Here is a 22,757-nt window from a genome sequence, read left to right on the forward strand (position 1 = left end):
TCCCCTAAAGGGTTAATAAAGTAAAAAAAAAAAAAAAAAAAAAAAATTATTAAAGTGTATTTCACAGAATGTGCTTTTACTATACTCCATTAATGAGTGCGAGTACCTTTGCCACCTCTGGCTGCTGTTCTAAACGCTGCACTGTAACTGTTTGTGCTGCTGCTATGACAGCAAATTTCTATCGGGACACGTGGTAAATTTCCAAATGCACCGGACCATGAGACAGTTTCCATATTTCCAATCATTTATTGGCGAATGGAGCTCAAATGAAGGTGTCACAGGGTTTAACGTTTGCCATCAGCAAATAAAAGATGATTAGCCTTTCCACTCCAAGATAGACTCCCGCGGCTTTCCCTCTCATTTACTTGAAGCGAGTTTTTTGGAAGGGTGCTCAGTGTCTCCTTTAAATTTTGCCATGACTCCACTGCTGTTGATGTAATTGGTCATACTTGTCCTCTGAATAAAAAAGCGCCACCATGTCTAAGGCAACTCGGCCAATGACAACATTTGAGTTTCAAATGAGTGTTTGTAATTACTGCTGCAAATCAGATGATCATGGCTCATTTCTTCTTGGACAGAAGCTGTACAAGGAGGCTTTTAGCCAAAGGTCGCAAAAAAAAGTGGGTGTTCGTTAGACCTGAAGTCAACATTTGGTGATAACTTTGTACGGTTAGGTTGTTCATACTGTTAGAGGGACTGTGTTAAAAAAATGTCAGTGTTCAGAATTTATTAAAAAAAAACACAATTTCGATAATATGTAAAAAAATATGTATCACTTCAGTGTATTTTTAAAAAAAATGTAATTATAGGTGAAGTAAGCGTTAATTACTGTATATTAGGGTGCGACTTCCCTACAGAAGGCCGCCATGTTTCGCTCCCATCTTTCAGCTACGGATGCCCGAAGGAGACAAACTTCGCAACTAAAGGTCGACAAAATCAGGACGGACAGAGTCCCTTGAAGGAATGCTAGAAATCGTTTTCTTATGATATTTTGCTTGCACCTCTGCTGAAGAAATTCATGGTTGATTTTATGTTGTTGAACTGCACATACTGATTATCTGTTATCTAAATGACTTTTTATCCATTTACAGTATATGCCATATCGTTCTAATTTATTCAATAATATACTGTGATCTATGGTATCAAAAGCTTTTTTTAGGTCTAGAAAAATCCCAACAGTAAAATCCTTTTTTTTTCTGTCTATACTAGTGGCTATTACTTCCAAATACTCCACTCGTGCCAGTGAAGACTATCTTTGTCGAAAAGAAGTTCCTCTATTCACTTCAAAAGGTTTTCTGGGCACCAAGATGTCGTCAAAGTATGTATTTCTTAGACCAGGGCACAGAAACAGCAAATAGGTGAGTTATTTATTTGTATTATTTTAGAGTGCGTAACGAAGGAGAGGTCGACCTCACCAAAAGAAATTGCAAAAGTTCACAATATTTCCAATACCACAAGGCGAATGACAAACGCACCTCTACTTATGTATTTCTTTTTTTTTTTTTTTTAAGTCGCAAGAAGACATTGGTCAACCTACGATAGTTTGCACGTCTGAATCTTGCTCTATGAATATACTTTGTACAATTTGATGGGGATCAAAATTTAGTCTTTCTCGGAAGGGTGTCTTCTATTGGGTAGCATTCCTGTTGACAGCTGCTTCCAGATTCTGAATACAGATTTCTTTCTGGATCCAATTGGATGGCGGATTTGTACTTAATGAAGCGTCCAAGTCAGTGCATATTACGTACTTACTTAGTAATGGAGTGCCAAGAGATAAACAGAGGTTCTTGGTCCTGCCCAACAAATGAATAGGAACCAGATGGTGTGTTCACACTCGCAAATACCGACAAATAGGCATATTTTTATGTTTTTTTTTTTTTTTTTTTTAAGTCGCAAGAAGACATTGGTCAACCTACGATAGTTTGCACGTCTGAATCTTGCTCTATGAATATACTTTGTACAATTTGATGGGGATCAAAATTTAGTCTTTCTCGGAAGGGTGTCTTCTATTGGGTAGCATTCCTGTTGACAGCTGCTTCCAGATTCTGAATACAGATTTCTTTCTGGATCCAATTGGATGGCGGATTTGTACTTAATGAAGCGTCCAAGTCAGTGCATATTACGTACTTACTTAGTAATGGAGTGCCAAGAGATAAACAGAGGTTCTTGGTCCTGCCCAACAAATGAATAGGAACCAGATGGTGTGTTCACACTCGCAAATACCGACAAATAGGCATATTATGTAAGGCCCACATGGACTTAATGAATCAAAGTGATTTATCCCCTACGGCGGTGCTCGCAACCTGCCAAAAGTTAAAAAGGGGGGAAAAATGTGGGCATATTAGGTGCATTTCTGTCCAGACGAAAATATTCATGAACGCAAAAGAATTGGAACAGAGAAGTGCTGGGATTCGGGACAGTGGTAATGTAAGTATGTGTGCAATTTTTGAACATAAAAATGAAATAGTAATAATCCATTAGAGCATGAGGTCTCAAACTCAAGGCTCGGGGGCCAGATCTGGCCCGCCATGTCATTTTGTGTGGCCCGCGAGAGCAAATCAAGCATGTCAACTTTTCCATGATCCACAATACTATCGAGTGTGACCAACCTCAAGAAGGAGATGTCGACTTGACAGCGCTTGATGAAAACATGCCAATGACCTAGCTGCCTCAAACGCATGAAGGAATCAATGTAAAAATCTAACCAGTGTAATGTTTGGGCTTTTCTTTGTGTGGTACGTTATTATTACTCACTGCATGACATGCTGTATGTTGTTCACCTGGCATCAACGAGACTTATTATTTTTTTATAGTATTGATCAATGGCCTATATCTGCGACGCAAGATAATAAGAACGAGCACAGCACAGTGATAACCGCAGGAATACATTTGGACAATAATTAACCCCGACAAACATTGGCAGGGCCCGTTGCCATGCTCGTAAACAGCCGCAATGTATCCTGCGAGACGCTTTCAGAATGTAACGGATGAAAACTCACTCAGAGAGAAGGGGCCTGTTGGGAAAGCGGTTCAATTACACTTTAATCGATAGTTCAACACGTTGACAAGATTAAATAAAATCATCAAAATTAAAAGGAGCTAGTTTTTTTAACCCTAACTTCAGTTGCTCATTGTGATTCCTTTCCACATAAGTTCATTCATTCATTTTCCGACCCGCTTTACCCTCACAAGGGTCGCGGGGGGTGCTGGAGCCTATCCCAGCTGTGTTTGGGACAGTAAGCCGGGGACACCCTGAACCGGTTGCCAGCCAATGGCAAAAGACGAACAACCATCCGCGCTCACATCTAGGGCCAATTTAGAGTGTTCAATCAGCCTGCCATGCATGTTTTTTGGAATGTGGGAGGAAACCGGAGTACCCGGAGAAAACCCACGCAGGCCCGAGGAGAACATGCAAACTCCACACAGGGAGAGCGGAGCTGGGATTGAACCTGGTACCTCTGCACTATGAGGTCGACGCGCTAACCACTGGACCACCGGGCCGCCTCCATATAAGTTATTATTATTAATTTCTTCTCCGACATCTTCCCAGGTGAAAGCAAATATATCAGTCAGTGAATGCAGGTTGTTTTTTTTCGAACCCATAAAATGTAAAAAAATATACAAAACAATTGAAAAAAAAAATCATATTACCAGAAATGTTTGAATGCGACAGCTCTGCAGGTGCAGCATATGTTCAGCCTTCGTTTGCACGAGCTGAGGTGTGAATGATTCAGCTATTTTCCACAAACAAGCAAACTTTGTTGTACAAGTGTTGTTCTGACCCTGAGTTGGCAGCAGAATTCAAAATATGAGCAGGTCAGCTGCAGTCCATGCAGCAACCAAAAGAGAACGGTGGATTTATGGCTCTGGACTTTACAAAAAAAAAAAAAGCGCAACACACCATGACGCACAAAACCACCATGCGTGACCGGCAGTACACATACAGCTATTATATAACAAGAATTTTGCAAATATTGACAAAACCATCTCACTATCCTATGGATATATTGTCCCATGTTTCCTCACATTGAAGCATGGGCAGACTAACCAAAAATAATACTCAAGTACTGTTACTTTAGATTTCAAAGCTAGTCCTCTAAATAATTTCTTGAGTCAGAATTATGAAGTGAAAAAGGCGAGAAACTTTGTATGTGTTCATTCTAATTTATTATATATATTTTTTAATGTCGTGACATGAACATTAGATGGACTAAAATATAAAATAGGAACGAATTCAGTAAAATTCAAGCACAACGGTCATAAATGCACGGCACTTTCTTTGTCAACGCTGGTAAATAGCACACGTTTGGAGTGGAGTTCTTGTAGGGTGAAATGTGGCGATTTTTAGACTGACACAGACAATGCATGACAAAGTCAACAGAGAACAAATTCGGAGCCAGGTGTGCTCTGCTTCTCCTGACAGCGACTCACACTTCATTGTTTCTTCCATGATTCTCATAAACCACACCGATGAAATGGTGTCCAATATCAGTTTGTTACATTGAACTGGTAAAATGGAGCAACGTGACAGTGCTCGAGGTGGACTTCTCTCCGATGAGCCAAATAAAGAGCAAAAAGAGAGCTCAAGTAGCACACAGAATGTTTTTTCAGAAGCCGAGGCTTTTACCGATGCTAATTTGTGCAAAGGCTGCAGCTCAGCTTACCTTGTGGCTTTGACAGGAAAGTGCTTCTGTGTCGTCTGGTGACTGTCCCTCGACATACTGTTGCCCACCCAGCCAAGTTGCCCAGTCATGGGAGGAGAAACTTGATTTTATATGACACCGTTTTATTTTAGCCCTGTTTGGCTACTTTTATTGAGTCTCTAATACTCTCAAATTGCCGAGTCATGGGAGGAGAAACTTGATTTTGTACGACACAGTGGGTGTGATGTAATGGAAGATGGAATGTGATGAGGATCCTGATTATGACTGTTTGGCCTTTGAGATATTATTCAGTTTTTAAATAATGGACCTTCACATTCATCATCCAAATTCGAAACAAAAGTGCTCAGCCACCAAAAAAAACCCCAAAAAAACAAATCACCCTCATCGTCCTTGTGCCTTTAAGATCTCAGACAGCTTCGATGGCATTTTGTGACGCTCACACATTTCACGCCGTATGATGGATTGAGTCTGCTGGCCTTTTGCCGAGATGCATTAGCAACTCACACTCAAGAGTACCGGTACATATCATCTTGAGCAGGGCTGCAAGAGAAACCGTCACGCACAAGGGCCACATTTGATTTTTAAAATGCATGGATGGGCCTGATCATTTGTCGATCGGGTTCGCAAAAAAATGAAATGTGCTTGTAAAAAGGGTGAAGTCTTGAAAAAAAAAACCCATTTGCATGTGGTCATTTTGTTATTTCGAATTTTATAAGTAATTAATTAATTATGAAACAATTAAATTAGAAATTGTTACACGTGTTTGAATTTTTTTTTTTTTTCGGAATTTTATTTGAACTTTACAATTTACAGTCAGCCCATTAACCATTTTTTTGATGAGCCAAATGAATGAAAACATGAATTAGAATGAAGAAATACAAAGTACATTGTAATGAATTAATTTTAGGAAAAGAACAACAATGATTCCATATTTACTGTATTTTGAATCTTGAATATTTTTGTAAGATTGAACTGAACTGAAGAAAACAACCCTCTTGCCAAGGATGTGCCGGTGTACTTCGATGGGTGCTCTGTGCTAAATTTCGGTGCCCAGCTCGTCTCGCATAAAGAGGAAGAGCTGCTCAATCTGGCAGCCAGCAGGAGTTAAGACACAGACATTTGGGACACTTTCTGATGCCAGACATTCCATTTTGAGTCCTTGGGTCTTCATGACTTTGTTCCTCTTTATTTTGCTATGGATTTACACTTTCAGTAGGCTCCATTTTGTATGAAAAAAAGGTACTTTGTTTGTACATAGCACTGGATTGTACATATATCGGATATTAAACCTTCCTAACCCAACAGAGCAGCAAATATGAACACACTCTCATACAAGAACAGCGCTACAGCGCTGCGAAAGGATGCTAGAGCCCCTTCAGAAGTCTGCATTGCTCCAGTTAAGCACCGTTCACCACTTTATTTTATTATATAAAATACATTTTAGGAATTCAACACATACAGTTGTTGAAGTACAGTACAGATGTTGTGGGATACGAATCCGGGCTCCGGCCTTCCTGTGTGGAGTTTGTATGTTCTCCCCGGGCCTGCGTAGGTTTTCTCTGGGTACTCCAGTTTCCTGCTACATTTCAAAAATATGCATCATCACTTAATTGTCCATTGGTGTGATTATGTGAATGGTTGTTTGTGTGTCCTGAGACTGGCTGGCAACCAGTTCAGAGTGTACTATGTCCTATGCCATCTGGGATAGGCTCCCGGGACCCTCATGATGATAAGCGGTTCAGATAATGGATGGATGAATATTTATAAATTATCTCTCAGCCCCTCTACGTATCAGTCAAGTCCCTCTTTAGCACCGGGAGCAAAAAAAAAAAACCCTGGAGCTGTGCCTGCTCTCGTATTGACGTAATAGCAGATGGGCCAAGGCCACAGCTGACTCAACCACCGCTGCTTTCCACACTCAACTTACCGGTAGTTTACCAATGGATAGACCTTGCGCCCTCATTAGTAGAAAACTGCTTTTGAAAATATGATTCTTAGCAATTGCAATGTAAACAAGTAACCGACTGTAAGCCTCCATAAGGCTGTGTTTTGAGCACCATTCTGTTTCGTATTTTCCCAGCCTGGTACTTACTGTGGACATGGACTGTATGTTGTCATGAGGGTTACAGTAAAAACACAAATTAAAAAAAATAAAACGTATTCCTTGGTCCAAAATATTGTGAAGAAAGAGTGAAGCAAAACAGTTCGGTAAGTGAATGCTGTATAATGAAATGCGGGTGCGTTTCAAGGTTAAAGAGTAAGCGGATGACAGGTTAATGACCCCTGACTTCGCGACACCATGACGCACATTTTATATGTGACACAGTTCAGTTTTTAAAACCGAACTCACTTTGATTTTGGTTGGCAGACTTTTTGTGTTGGGATTGTTTTCATTTCGACCGCTGGTGTTTTATTCATCAACAGAAAACAAACAAAATCTTTGGGCTTGTTTGCATAGTCCCCTTTCCGTTTGTTTAACCTATTAAAGCATGACAAGTCCAAAGGTTCGAAAAGAACCTTTCAAAGGCTTGTCAATCAATTCTGGCGGCAACAAATCATGTGGGTTACATGCAAATATATATATATTCCATTTAGTATTCTTAATTGTTCATTAAAATTGACTTTTTATTAAAAATTCAATAACACCATTGATAAATACGCAATCCACAGCCATCCATCCATATATGAATTTTTACACACAAATTAAGAGACCAAAAGTACTGTGGACCTTTTTTGGGTACTTTGACCATTTCTCATTTTCACCAAATAAATGGAAAATATGTGATAGTGGAGCTGAAAGTTCTATTGATCATGCCAACTCTCGAGTCACATGTGAGCGGTTTTGCATCGACTGATTAATAAATCCAATGCAAGTTATTCAATGTGAATACCGAAAATATTATCTACTTTTGGTGACCAAATTGCGAGAAGTAGCATCCAGTTAGGGGTCGCGTGTCTACCAAATTCACAAACACACTGAAGTAGACCGTGCACGAAAGTGATGATGCGACTGTTTTGACACAGAGCGCAGACTACCATTCTTTCTTTTTCCAACCTTGCTCATGCGTCGGGGGCGAGGCACCTCCATGCCCTGGAATGCCCAGAGAGGCGCAACATGGCCCCAAACATGTTAGACTAGACTTGGGCTGGCACGAAAATAAAGTTACACCCATTTTTATGCCGAGCACACGGGCGCCAGTCGACTAAAATACTGCTCAAATTGTTCTCAACTGTTCTAATGCATTCAAAATGTTGTGGCAGGATGAAGAATGAAGGTATTCAATCCACTCTCTTCCTTATTTCGCTATCTGAAAGTAGTTTGATACAATAAACATGGTCCTCAGATGATCCATCGTTAAAACTGCCTCCTCTTTTCCACAAAGTGACACATTGAGCGCCCGCTCGGTCGGCAGCAGACATATTGCCAATGCACTTTTGAATTGGGTTGCATTCTCCCTCTCTGGTGATCGTTTTTTGAGTGGTTTCGAGGGCATTGGTGTACTTTGTATATGAGGAAAGTAAGCAGCAATCCCATCTAAGTGTGCTGTTAAAATGATTAATTTGACACCGGTGGCAGATCGTCGCAGCCATATGGAGGATAAGTGTATTGGAAAAAAATATATAGAAGCCGTATACAGTACAGAGTGTTTGCCAAATGCGTTGGAACAAAGACATCTTCCAGCATCATGAAGGGTTTTAACGCAGACTCTTTCAGTTTCAGCAGGTTTTCATCATTCTAACGTTCACCCACTAAAACCAGATTTTCTGTTCAGGAATGCAAGTAAATATAGCCATATAGCCAATATGTCAAGGAATAGTCGTAAACTTTGCTGTACTGTATATGTGGCAATTCAAGGAGAATAATAATACTTGAATAATCTTTTGGTATCGATTCATTCATTTTCTAATCCGCTCACGAGAGTCGTGGGTGTGCTGGAGCTTACCCCAGCTGTCTTCGGGCAGTCGGCGGGGGACACCCTGAACTGGTCACCAGCTAATCGCAGGGTACACATGGACGAACAACCATCCGCGCTCATGCTCACACCTCGGGACAATTTTGAGTGTTCAATCAGCCTGCCACGCATGTTTTTGGAATGAGGGTGGCAACCAGAGTACCCGGAAAAAACCCACTCAGGCAAGGTGAGAACATACAAATTCCACACAGGAAAACCGGAGCCGGAATCGAACCCTGCACCTCTTGCATTATGATGCCGATGTGCTAACCAGTCGATATTTGAGTATTAAGAATAATACTGTATTGTGGTTGAAGTGCAATCTGCATATTAATCATTACAGAAACGTAGTCGGTCCAAAACAAGCGCTTGTATCAAATATTGTGCCTTTATGAACATACTAATATTCAGTTATGAGCAGCAGGCTACTTAATATGCGCACGACTGTGAATTGTGTGCAATGTTTTGATTTTGTCATGCAGCAAAACGAGGTAAGGCGAGCACAGTCCTTGCAGAGGAAGCAGCTTCTACTGCAGAATAGCAAAGCGCTCCTTCATAGAGGTATTTATTCGCCACTCACAGGAGAGTCTTTTACGTAGCGTATGTTTGCAGTGTCCTTGGCCCTATAACTCTGTCGACATCGCCTCTCAGCTTTGACAGCAGAACAAAAACAAAAAGCTGTTTTATGAAGCAACTGACTGAGGTCAGTGGAAAAACAGAGAGGCCTCATTGTTGTTATTGCTCAGGCTACTGGTGCTTCTCATTGCGTGGTGTTGAACATGACGCCACCTGAATTATTTACGCGTTATTAATGTGCCGCATTGAAAATCGACCACTCGAAATCGAACCAAGTCGATCTCCCGCGGCTTTGACAAATCACTTTCGGAACGCCGACACCAATGATTAAAGCACTTTTTTCGTAAATGCTCGCATGCAACGTTACAGCTGTCTGCCCACGTGCAGTTACGGTGCAGTTTGTTTGCCGCAAACTTCAAGTCAGCCTCTTTTTTTGCTGCAAGTTTCATTTATATTTACCCACACTTTCCTTGAGCTCAGCCTCTGACCCATTACCCAAAGTCTCACAAAACCTGTTTTGTTTCAGTCCCTTTTAAACAACACACATTTTTGCCAGATGTTGCTCCTCACTCCATTTTCCAAGTGGCTATTAATACAGTTATGTTCAGAAAATGTGAGTTGTCATGACAGCGGGACTTGCTTGTTGACGTGCTCAGCCGTTGCAGAGTGAGTGAGCGATTGAGGTGCCACATTAAAAAAAAAAAAAAAAAAATGAAGTCACTTTGGGTAAGTACTTAAGAGACGATCATCAGGCTGAGTATGTTACAGTGGGCTCGTTCACTTTTTGACTCCTCCAGTCTTTCCCTCACTGCTGCGCCATTCTCCCTTAAGTGGCATGTTTACGTCCAGTGGCCTCTTTAGAACATTTTGTCTAATAGCCCTGAAGTGTGTGCCCCGTCGTCCAGATTCAGCATGCACGAATCAGCACTTTTCCACTTGGCTGTTTTGTGTACCACACTAACACTCAATATTAATATTCGTACCAGTACATTAAAAAAAAAAAAAACCCAAAAAAACCCAATGTGTTCATTTAGTCTGTGTGCCGACTGCTACTGATAAGTGCCGACACAATTAAAACGGTTTCATACAAAAAGGGGACAACCCCCTTCGTACTCGTGTCACATTAAACAATAGCATATACGTCTACTTAAAAATGAATCCAGATGATTCTATTGTGTGCAGTCACTAAACAAAATATAATTGTGGTAAATTCAAAACACCATTTTTGTTTTCAGTGTAGTGGCGGAACCCTGCACACTGCGCACCTCTTCAGTGAGTTCGAGTGCTTCATTCAGTGTGCGGCATGCTTTAGTTCTCATAATATGGAGAAAAGAGTTAAACATTTCCAGAAACAGGATAACAGATGCAATGCATCCAGTAATGGTGTAAGATTATGATAAAACAGCTGCAATCCCTTGAGAATTAGGTTAAGACAAAACAGTTGTACTGTATTTGGCCAAGACAATCAGCACACTTTTCTCAATTAAACTCTTAACATAACTAATAGTTGAATTTTACAAGTCATACAGCACAGGTGTGGAGCAGTTTTACTTTGACTATTAAATGTCCCACGTGCTCTCGGTTGAGTTTGTAGTTCCTGAATGCTACTGGAAATTCAAATTTCTGACAAGAATGAGTTCAAAGACTTTGAAATCATAGAAAACAAAAGCATTTGGTGGTAAAATATTTGTGGAGTACGTTGTGACATGATTTTTTAATTTTTTTGTTTTGTTTTTGTGAACCGTTCAACAAATAACACATCTTACGTAAGATGCCTTTGGTGGTGTTTGAACGGAAACCAACAAACTAAGTACAATACATCATTCCCGTCACAATGACTGAGTCAAATAAGCATTTACAAAGTAGGTCGCCAGAGAGATTTCTTGCTGTCATTGTCAAAGGTTTTTTATGGATGAGATGAGAGACAATGATGTGGAATGAACCCTCAGAGAATAATTACTCAAGCCTGCAGTCTTGCCTTGACTTCTCTCATTATAAGCACACTTTCCAGAACTTGGCATCCGTTTCCTATGAGAGAACTCGGAATCTGAATCAAAATCTGCCGTGCGTCAGGAGCGAGAGAGCAGTTAGCGACATTGATGAAGGAATTAGAATTTTCCCTCCGAAGACACGTCAAAATCTACAGGGTGCTAACAATGATAGCAGTAACACAAACAGGCTGTTCACTCATCAAAACATTAAAAAAAATGCTCCTAATTATCTTAAACATGCAATACATTAAATTGTATCGGGTAAAGTATAGGCCAGAATTTAGCAGTACAAGCTACTTTTGATAGTCGATAGCTAGCTAGCTAGCAAGCGAGCGAGCTAGAGAGCGAGCGAGCTAGAGAGCGAGCGAGCTAGATCGCACTTGATTTTTCCCTTTGTTTTAATACTTTTGATGATCTGCAAAGTGTATACTGCAGGTCTACGAGTGTTTATTGTAAAATGTTTTGGGTTCATAATTTTTCGGATGGCAGTTCACTGACCAAACTGATTTTGCCCACCTCTGGTAATAAGCAATAAAAATAGACAAATCTATTTGTTTATAATCCTGGATGATGCTTTATCATTCATAGTCTGAGTCTCACATTGAAGTCGTTGCAGCTTTTTTGGAACGTGTCGCTGGCATCAATTTTCGATATGAGTGACTACTAAAAAAACATTTGAACATTAAAATCTTGCCTTTGTAGTGTATTCAATTGTTTGCAAGTTGAAAAGGACTTGCAAATAATTTTATGTGTTTTTATTTTGGTTTGACATATTGTCTCCACTTCACTGGAATTAGGGTATGCATGTCTGCAACAACTGCAACAACTCTTGAAATAAACAATCATAAAACACAGTTCCCACAGTTGTTGTTTTTTTTGTTTTTTTTTTACTATACCAGCATGGATGTAAAACCCTGATTATATATTGTAATTCTCACACACACACTCACAAACACGCACACACACACACACACACACACACACACACACACACGTACGCATTGTATGTTTGTGTGTATCTTCTGCAAAGTGCATTAATCTACCTGCAAAGACAACTTTTCTGGACATAATAGAGGGAATTTATGGACTATATTTGCAACTTTAGGAAAATGATGCAACCCTACGTGAGGTGACAGCTTCAGGACACACAAATGCAATCAACCTCCAGATTATGTCACATGCTTCAAATTAAATGCCTGTTGGCCAGATCCCGCCCTCTGTTAAATTTGATGTGGTACAAAATATTGAAACCATTTTTGCCTGGCTTCTGTTCAAAATTATAATAAGAATGATAGCATAGTAAATCCCCACTATTTACAGAGGATAGGCTTCCAGCAACATTTTAACAGCCTCTCTCTGAGCTCTTTAGGTGAAGCTCGAGCAATAATTACTGACACTGATCAAGCTGTTAACTTGTCTCTAAAATGAAGACAAGCATTTGACGTTACACTTTCCTAAAAAGAAAATATCTCATGATTTTGGATGTTTCATTTCATATGTCCTTAAATCTGTTCTTGGTCACAGAAAATACAAACAGTTTGTTGTGCATTTTGTTTCCTCGCTGAACGTAAAGTGAACTGAACTGTGACCTTAAAAATGAAGGAGTGAACTGTTATTTTTATGTACCATTGCACCCTTGGCGTTCATACATGTAAAGTGCCCCAGAGGGAAAACAGAACTATGACACAAGTTGTGTTAAAAACAAGTTTGATGGTCCCTCTATTAAACCACTAAAACTCAACACAAGTTGTGTTAAAAACAAGTTTGATGGTCCCTCTATTAAACCACTAAAACTCACAATTCAGCGCACGGCCCCTTTTCACATGCCACCACCCTTTTGATCAAAGACATTTTACCACTTTGTGTTTGACCAGCTAAGCAGTTCAAACATTTATTACACCAAAATACAACATAGACGCAGCATCACACAGATTATAAAAGTTTGCTGTATTGCTAGCAAGCGTCTAGTGTGAAACCAGATTTTATTTTTGGTATATATATATATTTTTTAAACCACATAACGAATGAAAACTTATTTTCTGCACAGCTATGCATGGACATGTCTATACATGCATAAGCCAGTGATGAGAGACAGATAAAAATAATCGATTGTTAAATAAAGACCACAGGCTTCAAGCGCTCTCAGTGTGAATACTTAACTCAATGAGCTAGTGTCTTGCTGAGCTTTGAAAATATTATATATATATAAGTGTAGAGTATGACAAATGATCCAAATGACAGGTTTGCTTGGTCTTTGCTAGACAATGCACACAGCACTTGATCGACGAGTAAAATTCCGGTTTTTCTGACGTGCACCAACAGCCACAGAATTAAGTACGCCACCGCTGTTTCTCATTTTGAGTTCAACTAGAGAGTATTACGACCAAAATATCTCAGTGCACTTCTACACGATGGCCAACCACAAAAATCAAGCTTTATAAAACTGAGCATTATGGTCATTGTAAAAAAATCATTCTTTTTTTTTTCAGAACAGCAGTTGTACTGGAGCTCTGTAAAAGTGTACCGAATGTTGTGGCCGCTTAGTATATCACTAATCTATTGAATAGCAGTGATCAGACTAATTGGAACACTTACACGTGAATTCCCCAACATGCAAGGGACTCGAGGACAACATCATCTATTGTCAGAATACAAGGCCATAAAACTGATCCACAAACTTGCACAAATGTTTACAGCATTCTCTTAAGCCACCATCTCCACGCGAAAGAAAAATACATATTAAAAAAATACACCTGCCGGATGAATTAGACTGAATTGTAAAGTCATTTCATCACTATTATAAAGACGACCGTGTATAATGATCATCGTGGTTTTCATGCATAATACAGATAGGTTGTCTGTACAAGTGATGGCCACAAGAGGGCGACATTTGTTCACGGCTCAGTTTCTGACAACCAGCAAAGTCGTGGCGGGGCGAGGAAATAAATAGCGGGGGAAGGTGGGAGGGAGGCATGCAGAGGGCAATCCTCCACTCAAAGTCAAGTCTATTGCTTTTCAAAGTATGTGCATTTGTCCATCAACGAGCTTCTTCTCCACAATAATGCATACAATGCTCATCAGAAAGTGAAATATGTGCCTTTTTGTGAATCTCATTGTCGTCTACCATTTTACATCACCCGCCATCCTCCATCTTCATTTCATGCATCACGTTAAAAGTCTCCGGATCTTCCTTTTGTCCTCCTCACTCGGCTCCGCACTTCCTTGCTCGCTCATGTGCGCGTGCCTCACTCTTCATTTCTTTGCTCCCTCTTTTTCCGCCTCTTCCTCCTCTCTGCAGGGCAGCCAGCGAGGGAGACTGGCATTTCTCTCACAGCGGGAGGGCAAATCTGCACCCAGCCTCACTTCACGCAGTGAAAAGATGGGCGGGTGTGGCAAAACGAATTGCGCGCGTGTAGTTGTGTGTGAAAGTGTTGCGTGATCTGAACGAAGATACAACTGGATGTACGTACATGCCAGGCAACAGTTTACTAATTCTATTCAAGTGAGTATTAATAAAAGTGAGTTTTCAATGTTGTAAAATTAGAACTTGTAACCCCCCACCCCCCCCAAAAAAAAATCAACAGACCAAAGAAAGAAATGAACCGAGGAACAGAGCACTAGGCAAATTAATATGTTGCAGTATATTATTGAAAACCCGAGAAATTTGCCCTCGAGTGCTCGGACGTAAGCAGCGCTTTAAGGCAATGCCAAGACCATCACTGCCCCATGGCAGCTTTATTTTACATCGATAATCTGATTTCTGTTGAGAAATCAATACAAAGCGAGGTTGCTGTTTATTTTAGCTTTGAAGTGCAAATGAAGCGAGGACGCGGTTGGTGTCAGCGCTTTGCCGCGCTTTTACTTGACTGGCGGCGAGAAGAGATGAGACTTTTGTTCACTGCACAGAACCAAAGTGGCTTCACTTGTTGGTCGTGGAGATGAGTCAAAAAGGAGAAGAGAATTTCGGTTATGGGAGGGGGGGGGCGAGTGGGATGACTTGGCGCAGTTACGGAAGTGGCGAGGAAGAGATTCCCGGCCGCGGTTCGATTCCTCGACTTTTCATGAAGGACAACAGTTGGTCGGGGATCTCGGCGAGGACGTCCTTTGCCAGCCGCGCCATGCTGAGGACTTGGTTTCCGGATCGGTCCACGTAGTCTCGGAATGGAACAAACTGCAGTGGCACGGAACAAACACGACGAGTTCAATGAGTTGTTGTGACTAATTCTGATGGAACAAGGCTGTTGCATTGGCTCGACTCTTTTTGACGAAGAGGCAATTTTAAAGCGAAAACACAATCATTCAAGGACATCGCGGCAGTGAGTGACATTTCTCTCCAACCTCTTTTATCCTTTGAAAAAAGGAAAAAAAAAAGTAAAGATAAGATATAAAAATGAAGTATTCATCCAATGCTTACGGACATTTTCCCATTGGCACTGACCTTTTTTTTTTTTTTTTTAAATGGAGTCATTGAACTAGACATACTATATTATTTATTTATTATTGATTTTGACTCCTCTGTGCTGGGCCAAAGATAGAACTTGGCCGACGGTCGGGAATCCAATAATCAGACCCAGGCAAGAATTCCAATACCTGATTTCCAGAGTTCAGTGGCGCTTAGAAATCTCATTAAAAACTCCAGATTGGGTCAATTTATGGCTCATTCTTACCTTTCTTGGTTGCACATACTCAATTGTGATGGAGTAATCAACATATCTTGAAAATGAGCATTAATGAAGTTAGGTTAAGGAATTACGTTAATATTGGTTCAATTATGATCTCCAGAATTTAACACTTGAACCCTTTCAGGGACAGCGGTTACTACAGTGGACAGCTTATGATGTGATCAGGTTACAGATTTTGGTATTTCCCTAGACTGCGCCGTTGCGAGAGGGAATGCAGCTGATTAAAAACTTTTTTTTTTAATCATCGAATGGAAGCAACCCATCTCCCTTCCTATCAGTTCAGCACACAGTGAGGCACACGGTCTACATAGAGTTCGGCATGCGATCAGCACATTTAAAAAGAACCGCAAGAAGCTGTCTTCTGGCGGATGATATAAGATTGGCTGGTGTGCAGTGGGCACCCGGAGACGGCCTTCCACCCACGATCGCGCATCCATGTGTGAAACGTTGATAGAGTGAAGATGAGTTAAGCTAAAGTGGAAGAAGGTAACCAATTTGGAAGCTGACTGAAGACTTCTTTCACGACGCACTTCTGCGTGACGACTGAAATCTACCCATGCCGAGCTCAATGGAATGGTGATGAGTACCTGGACAATGTCTCTCTCAGCGAGGCGCCCTCTGGAGGATACTCTCACCTCATCTCCATCCAGCTCTTCCATTGCTAAAAGCAGAAGAGAGAGAGTGGAAAAAAAAAAAAAGGACTCAACAACAGAGCCACTGAGAGGGAAAATGAAAATGACTATTGTAATTACGGAAATGGAACGGCATGAGGAGAAAGGTGGTGAGTGGGGCACGGATAGAACATTTTAAGCAAAAAAAAAAAAAAATTGTATATATCATCACTTTAGCCAAGATAGCACAAGTTTAAAATCACTGCTCAGAAAATTGAGAAGCCCAGTCGTTTAAATGTGACACTGCGAGAGCGCTTCAGATTGCTTCAGAAGATGCAAATGATAAATGGGGCCCTTGTTGGGCAAATGTGTTTAGAAGTCCTCAACAGCAGCGCCACCACAATCACGCATTTCATGCATGCCGAATTTATATCCAAGCCCCATCCACAAATGAAAAGGTCTTAAAAGAGGTCAGATCGTTTTCATCTTTTGTGTTACCACTCAAAGGTTTGAACATGGTTTCTCATTCTATAGTATGAGAAAATGTGTCCAAATGGTTGGCTGGTAGGGTCCTATTTTTATGTTACATGCAGGCGGTCACTGCTGGGTTCCAGACTGCCTCTCAATGGTGGCATTTTGCCCCTGAAATTTGAGACAACACGAGCCCTGAAATTGATGTTTTTGTGGCTTAACAACAAAGGTGCGCATTTCCATCAAATGTTTCGTTCTTTTCAGAGTGAACGTCAAGTCAAGCTTTATTGTCAAATATGCTCTCTGCGCAACATACAGCACAGGTGAAATTTCTTTCCTCTCTCAACCAGAGTGCAAACATGCAGTGCATTGAAACACACGCAGCTAAAAATAAGGGCAGCAAACGGAACTGCATAAAAATACATTTATAACAATAAATAGCAAACAACAGACAACCAAGGGCACTTGCGAATTTATGTTGCGGACTGCAGAAACTGCTGCTCATCACGATGTGTACAGACAAACAAATACGTCACAGTTCAACCACGACGTGAGACAACAATTCTCAGACAATTGGAACTCGGTGTATTATGTAACAGTTACTTTGAAGTATATGAGTATTGAAATAATTTATGCTGACACACACACACACGCACACACACACACACACACACACACACACACACGGCACACACACACACACACACACACACGGCACACACGTAGCACATGCGAAGTTCGATCATGACTGAATGCATTCACTATGAATCCTGACGTTGGATTAATTCTCGAACTAGAAGAAAATAAAAAACAATCCAACACAGGATCAATGTGAAATTGTCACACTTCAATGAACCGTAGCATCAGCGAAAGGTTTATAGCTGTCAGCAAGTCAAGGTTTGACATTCAAGGATACCACCTCACGGTTGCTTGCTGGAATAAATTAAGCATGGGTCAATCATCAGATTTCCTTTACGTTTTTTTTCAAGATGAATTCAAGACTTTTTAAAACCTATTCAGGACATTTTTTAATGTCATATTTATTTCACAGCCAAACAAAATCCGTGAATTTGGGTCGGGTCAACACAGATACAGACCAAAGACAACAGGGCCAGTTAGAAGTGTACACAATTTTTTTTTTTTAAACATAGGTTGCGTTGTTTTTTAAATTTTTTTGTTTGTTCATTCGTTTTTTACATTAGCTAGTTACTTATCGCATTCATTCATTCATTGAAGGTTTGACTTATACTCCAAAGCGCCTTACAGTGCGGAAAATACGGTAATCAGAATACCGTGTTTAGGCTCGTGGGGCCGTGTAAAACATATTATTGCAAAGAACATTTTTAACTTAACTTCCCCTTCAAACAGTATATGAGTTCTTTTTTTCAAAAAACAGTAACAGAAGTAGTAAAAGTAAGTAGGCTACAAATTTGTCGTTCATTATTTTATTTTTTTCATATTCCAACCTCCCAAAAATGCTGTACTCACCATCAAACTCAGCGGGCCCAACACCTACGATGATTATAGACAGCGGGAGTGATGCTGCCTGCACAGGAGCAAGCACAAGAGAAAGAAGACAGGAACGTTCATAGCAGTGACAGCAGAGAGAGCGAGCGAGGCGTAAATTCGGCATAGCGGCAACGCACTTGAAGAGGAATACTACAATGAATTCATTAATAGAATACTAAGCTAAGCTTGCTCAAGTCACCTCAGATAGAAGTCTTTTACCGACAAAATGATTACTTTTTTTGTCTAAGCTTGTGCTCAATTCTCATGATGAGCACAGGCTGTCGGGATCATTGACTGGCTAGCAAATCCCGTAAAGGTTTTATCGTGTACAAGATTCCGTATGGGAATGATATGGGTTGAATGATTGGTCACGCAGGATAAATCGGCTGGAATTTAACGCGAGCCGAAGAAATGTGATGGAAACATGCCGGCGCAAACATGTGTGTTTACTCACATTGACCACGGCCTCTTTGGTTTGGACCATGTCAGATATGACTCCATCTGTGATCATCAACAGGACAAAGTACTGCGAGCCATCTGTTATCTCTGACGCACAGCTGGGACACACACACACACACACACACACACCCACACACCCACACACAAACACACACACACACACACACACACACACACACACACACACGTGAGCACGGACGTTTGGCTAAAAGTAGACGATAAAGCCACATTACGCACAAGTTGACAACAATTTCGACTGTCTTCAACGGTATTACACACATATGACCTTGGGAAACAATCGGCACCGGTGCCCTGCTTTTAATTTGGCCAGCGAGCTTATATGATCAACAAATACAATTGCAGTTGTAGGAAAACGGCCATTGATTCCCAAAGCCATCGACAAACACTCACTTTGCAACTTTGTTGATAACAGGCGCAAAGTTGGTCGGTCCATATAGCTGCACTGTTCGGAGGCTTTGGAAGTAGGCCTCCATGACTCCGTCAATGCCGACGCAGTTTGGATTATCACTGTTGCCACCCTGTAAAAAAAAAAAAAAAAAAAATATATATATATATATATATATATATATACCCGTATATCATCAATGTAATTATAAAACAAATTAGATATTAATAATATGAATGCATAAAAAAGTAAAACAAGACCAAAATGCATTATGACAGACAGCACTCTTCAACCCGTCACTCATATTCATAGTACGGTGGTACCTCTACTTACGAACGTCTCTTCATATGCGGTTGGAACGAATTAGGACATTTACATGGAAAACGCGTCTCTACTTACAAAATTTTCTAGTTCAGAAATTTCACCCAGAACCAATTTATTTCATAAGTAGCGATGCCAGTGTATATGTATTTGATAGTTTTGCTCTCAAATGAATGACTGCTTTAAGAAGTAAAAGCAGTTTTATGCAACTATAATAATAATAATAATAATAATAATAATAAAAATAAGACAGTATCAATCGTGTCTGTTAAGCAACAAAGTTGTCTATGTTTTCACTATATTAAAATAAAATCTATATATACATTTTTATTTATTTTATTTTATTTTTATGAAGAATTTCCTACTGCCCAAGTCTGTAGGAGTACTGCACAGCAATTGAAGCAGTGCTTTACAAGTAAACCATGCAAATTATTCTGAAACACTGATTTAGTAGTGCATGACACAAAGGCAGTAAAACGGTGAACGTGAGGAACGTTTTCAGGAGTGAATACGACGACTTCGGTAAATTTGTGAGACATCAGCTCAATGAGCATCGAAAGCACGGGTGTAAAACTCAAGGCCAGGGGACCAGTTTTCAGCCTGCCGCATCATTTCATGCAGCCCATTAAAGCCAAAACAGTATGTCGACTTTATTCTTCTCGCCAAATGCATTTCCTTTTTCCCTTCTGGCAGATAATCTGTTCTAAAGTTGTAATTTTTCATCACCTTGACCGGTTTTGCAACCATTTATTTTCACCAAATCCTCTTTCAACATAAATACAAATTCACTTTGTTGTTAAAAAAAAGAATCACAGTCAAACGTGGGGACAATTGTGGACGTGTCTACGTAAGAAACGATAACGTGACTAGTGATGGGCAACCGCCATCCTGGAATCGACTGTGTTCAAGCAAAGAGGTTCGTTCTCCTTACTGCACATTGTTCCTTAACTAGTCTTACACCCTGCTCGGTATTATTTCCCATTTTAGTCTTGTTTATCGATCCCCTCCACTTATCGGGATTATTAATTTATACATCTAGCTAAATCATATACGATGGGTAAAGTGCATTACGGTGACAAAGTGAGGGCTGTCTGGGGAGCCGATGCGGAAGGACGCACAAGTTGCAAGGTGAAGGGAAGCCGGGAAGTTCCCGCTGGCATGCAAACGAGCGCAACTTCTCGGCCAGCTGTTGTCGCAGCAACAACTCCTGGCCCCAACCATATCCTGCCGTGCGTGTGCATGTGCGCATGTGTGTGTATGTGTGTTTGTCCACAGGTGCGATGAAATGTTGGTTTGTTTCTTACCAGTGGGAATGCGTGGGAGATTTTGCCATCAGGGGGCAGCTTAGCGCCAAAGCCATAGGCAGGAAAGAGCTTGTCACTGTCATAGTCTTGGATAATCTCACCCACCGCTTTCAGGGCCATGGCATATGCATTCATCTGGTACGGGCTCATATAGTGGAGTGAGGTGGGCTGGGATGGATTACCTTGCAGGGAGACAAACAAAATAAAATCAAGAGAAGGAGCCGTATGCCCCCTACCTTCTTTGTCGCTGTTGTGGAACAATGCGAAACGGATGCGTGACATGATATGGCACTTCTTAGCATATTGGAAACACAAATGAACAAACATGTGGATAAAACGCACTCCAAACGACTTGGGTGAACTGCAACACCCTCTGGTGCAAAAACACACACGCATAATAGCCAAATCACATAAAATCTTCATGCTCTGTGTCAGTGATTCCCCAACTTTTTTGAGATAAGGCACATTTTTTTTTTACGTTAGAAAAATCGCACAGCACACCACCAAACAAAATTGTGACAAAAAGAGGATACATATGTCAGTTTCATACGTTTTGCCTTCAAATAGAAAATTATTTATTTGTTCTTTTTGTCACTAGAAGTCCCGGCACACCGGTTGCGAATCTCTGTGCTCCATGTAAACAGGGATACTCCGTTTACTAATGGAAGTCCATTCATAAGGGTGCTTGCTCAACGACAACCTAACTGCATAATGTGACATGACTTTCAAAGGTTAGTAAACATAAATACACCGTACACTCTTCATTGCGAGATCAAGTTAATTGAATCAATTATCGGCAATTCATGCCCTATTTTAAATTTGAATATCCAGGCCCACACCTCTGGACAGAATGTATCCCGCCTTCAAATAGGCTGGATTATTATTTTTTGGATGGTTTCGTAGTTGGTCATCAAATTGCATAGGGCAAAGGACAGCACAGGATCGACGGCGGCAGGCTGGAAGCCTGCCCATATTTGGCGCTGGTTGGGAAGTAGTCTGGTGCCTTTATGGCCAAACGAGCGGGAAAATGCCACAGCTTGGCAGTACCGGTATATATTTGTCACCGCTTCATCAAAAAGCTTTGGTTTTGCTTTGAATAAGGAGGAGGAGGGAGGAGATGAACAGCAAAGAAGCGGAATGGGTTCGTCCAACTCTCGTGTCATGGCTGGCTCTAGGGGAGTTTAGGCTCGTACATGAGCTACAGCTCCATAAAGGCTGCTTTGAGGTGTACTTTAGGATGTGCAGAGAGCAGTTTGTTTTTTTTAACTCCATCACGCTACGTCCTCAGTCTTGGGTCCCAGACTTTGGAATACTGGCACGTCGCATGAATAAATTATTCCACCATTTTTTTCTCAGGCGCCGCAAAATCTCTTGCTATTTTCACTCTAAAATCACTCCACCACCATCGCTCTCATTGGATGCATCAAGCACCCAAATTGATTTTCTGATTCGGGGGCCCAGCTCAGGTTCCGCGGCATGCACCGTAGCAGTGCACATACAAGGAATAAGTTGGTTAACGGCGCACCGTATTTTGTTAGGTGCACTGTGAAAGGGCCTTAAGAATCTTACCATTTGATGCTGTAAAGTCTATGGCAACAGTGAAGTTCAGCTGCGTCCTGGTGCGCAAGAAATTCCCCCCAAAAAGTGAATAAACAACAAAAACACAAGTCAATGTGCATGCAGCAAATATAGCGCATGTGAAAATTTATGAATAACAAAAATGATTTCAGCATGTCTTAGCATTAGAAATATAATATGGTTAAAGCGACTCTACCAACTGGGGATTCAACCATTACAGGAGCATTGTATA

General features: G+C 40.8%; 1 protein-coding gene across 2 annotated transcripts in view; it reads right to left on the bottom strand.

Annotated features, from left to right (window-relative positions):
• Positions 1 to 13,059: 13,059 nt before the first annotated feature.
• The window catches only part of LOC109526657 (copine-9), a 66,928-nt gene continuing 57,230 nt past the window's right edge, over positions 13,060 to 22,757 (bottom strand). For both annotated transcript variants that reach the window (XM_019888080.1, XM_019888081.1), the window contains 7 exons: positions 22,517 to 22,563; positions 20,948 to 21,129; positions 19,328 to 19,455; positions 18,912 to 19,014; positions 18,437 to 18,494; positions 16,454 to 16,527; positions 13,060 to 15,355 (listed from right to left, as the gene is read on the bottom strand). In XM_019888080.1, coding sequence (XP_019743639.1) covers positions 15,191 to 15,355; positions 16,454 to 16,527; positions 18,437 to 18,494; positions 18,912 to 19,014; positions 19,328 to 19,455; positions 20,948 to 21,129; positions 22,517 to 22,563 — 757 coding nt within the window. In that variant the 3' untranslated portion in view covers positions 13,060 to 15,190. The remainder of the gene's footprint in view (positions 15,356 to 16,453; positions 16,528 to 18,436; positions 18,495 to 18,911; positions 19,015 to 19,327; positions 19,456 to 20,947; positions 21,130 to 22,516; positions 22,564 to 22,757) is intronic.

Source organism: Hippocampus comes, unplaced genomic scaffold (assembly GCF_001891065.2).
Source record: "Hippocampus comes isolate QL1 unplaced genomic scaffold, H_comes_QL1_v1.1 scaffold14, whole genome shotgun sequence".
NCBI lineage: Eukaryota > Metazoa > Chordata > Actinopteri > Syngnathiformes > Syngnathidae > Hippocampus > Hippocampus comes.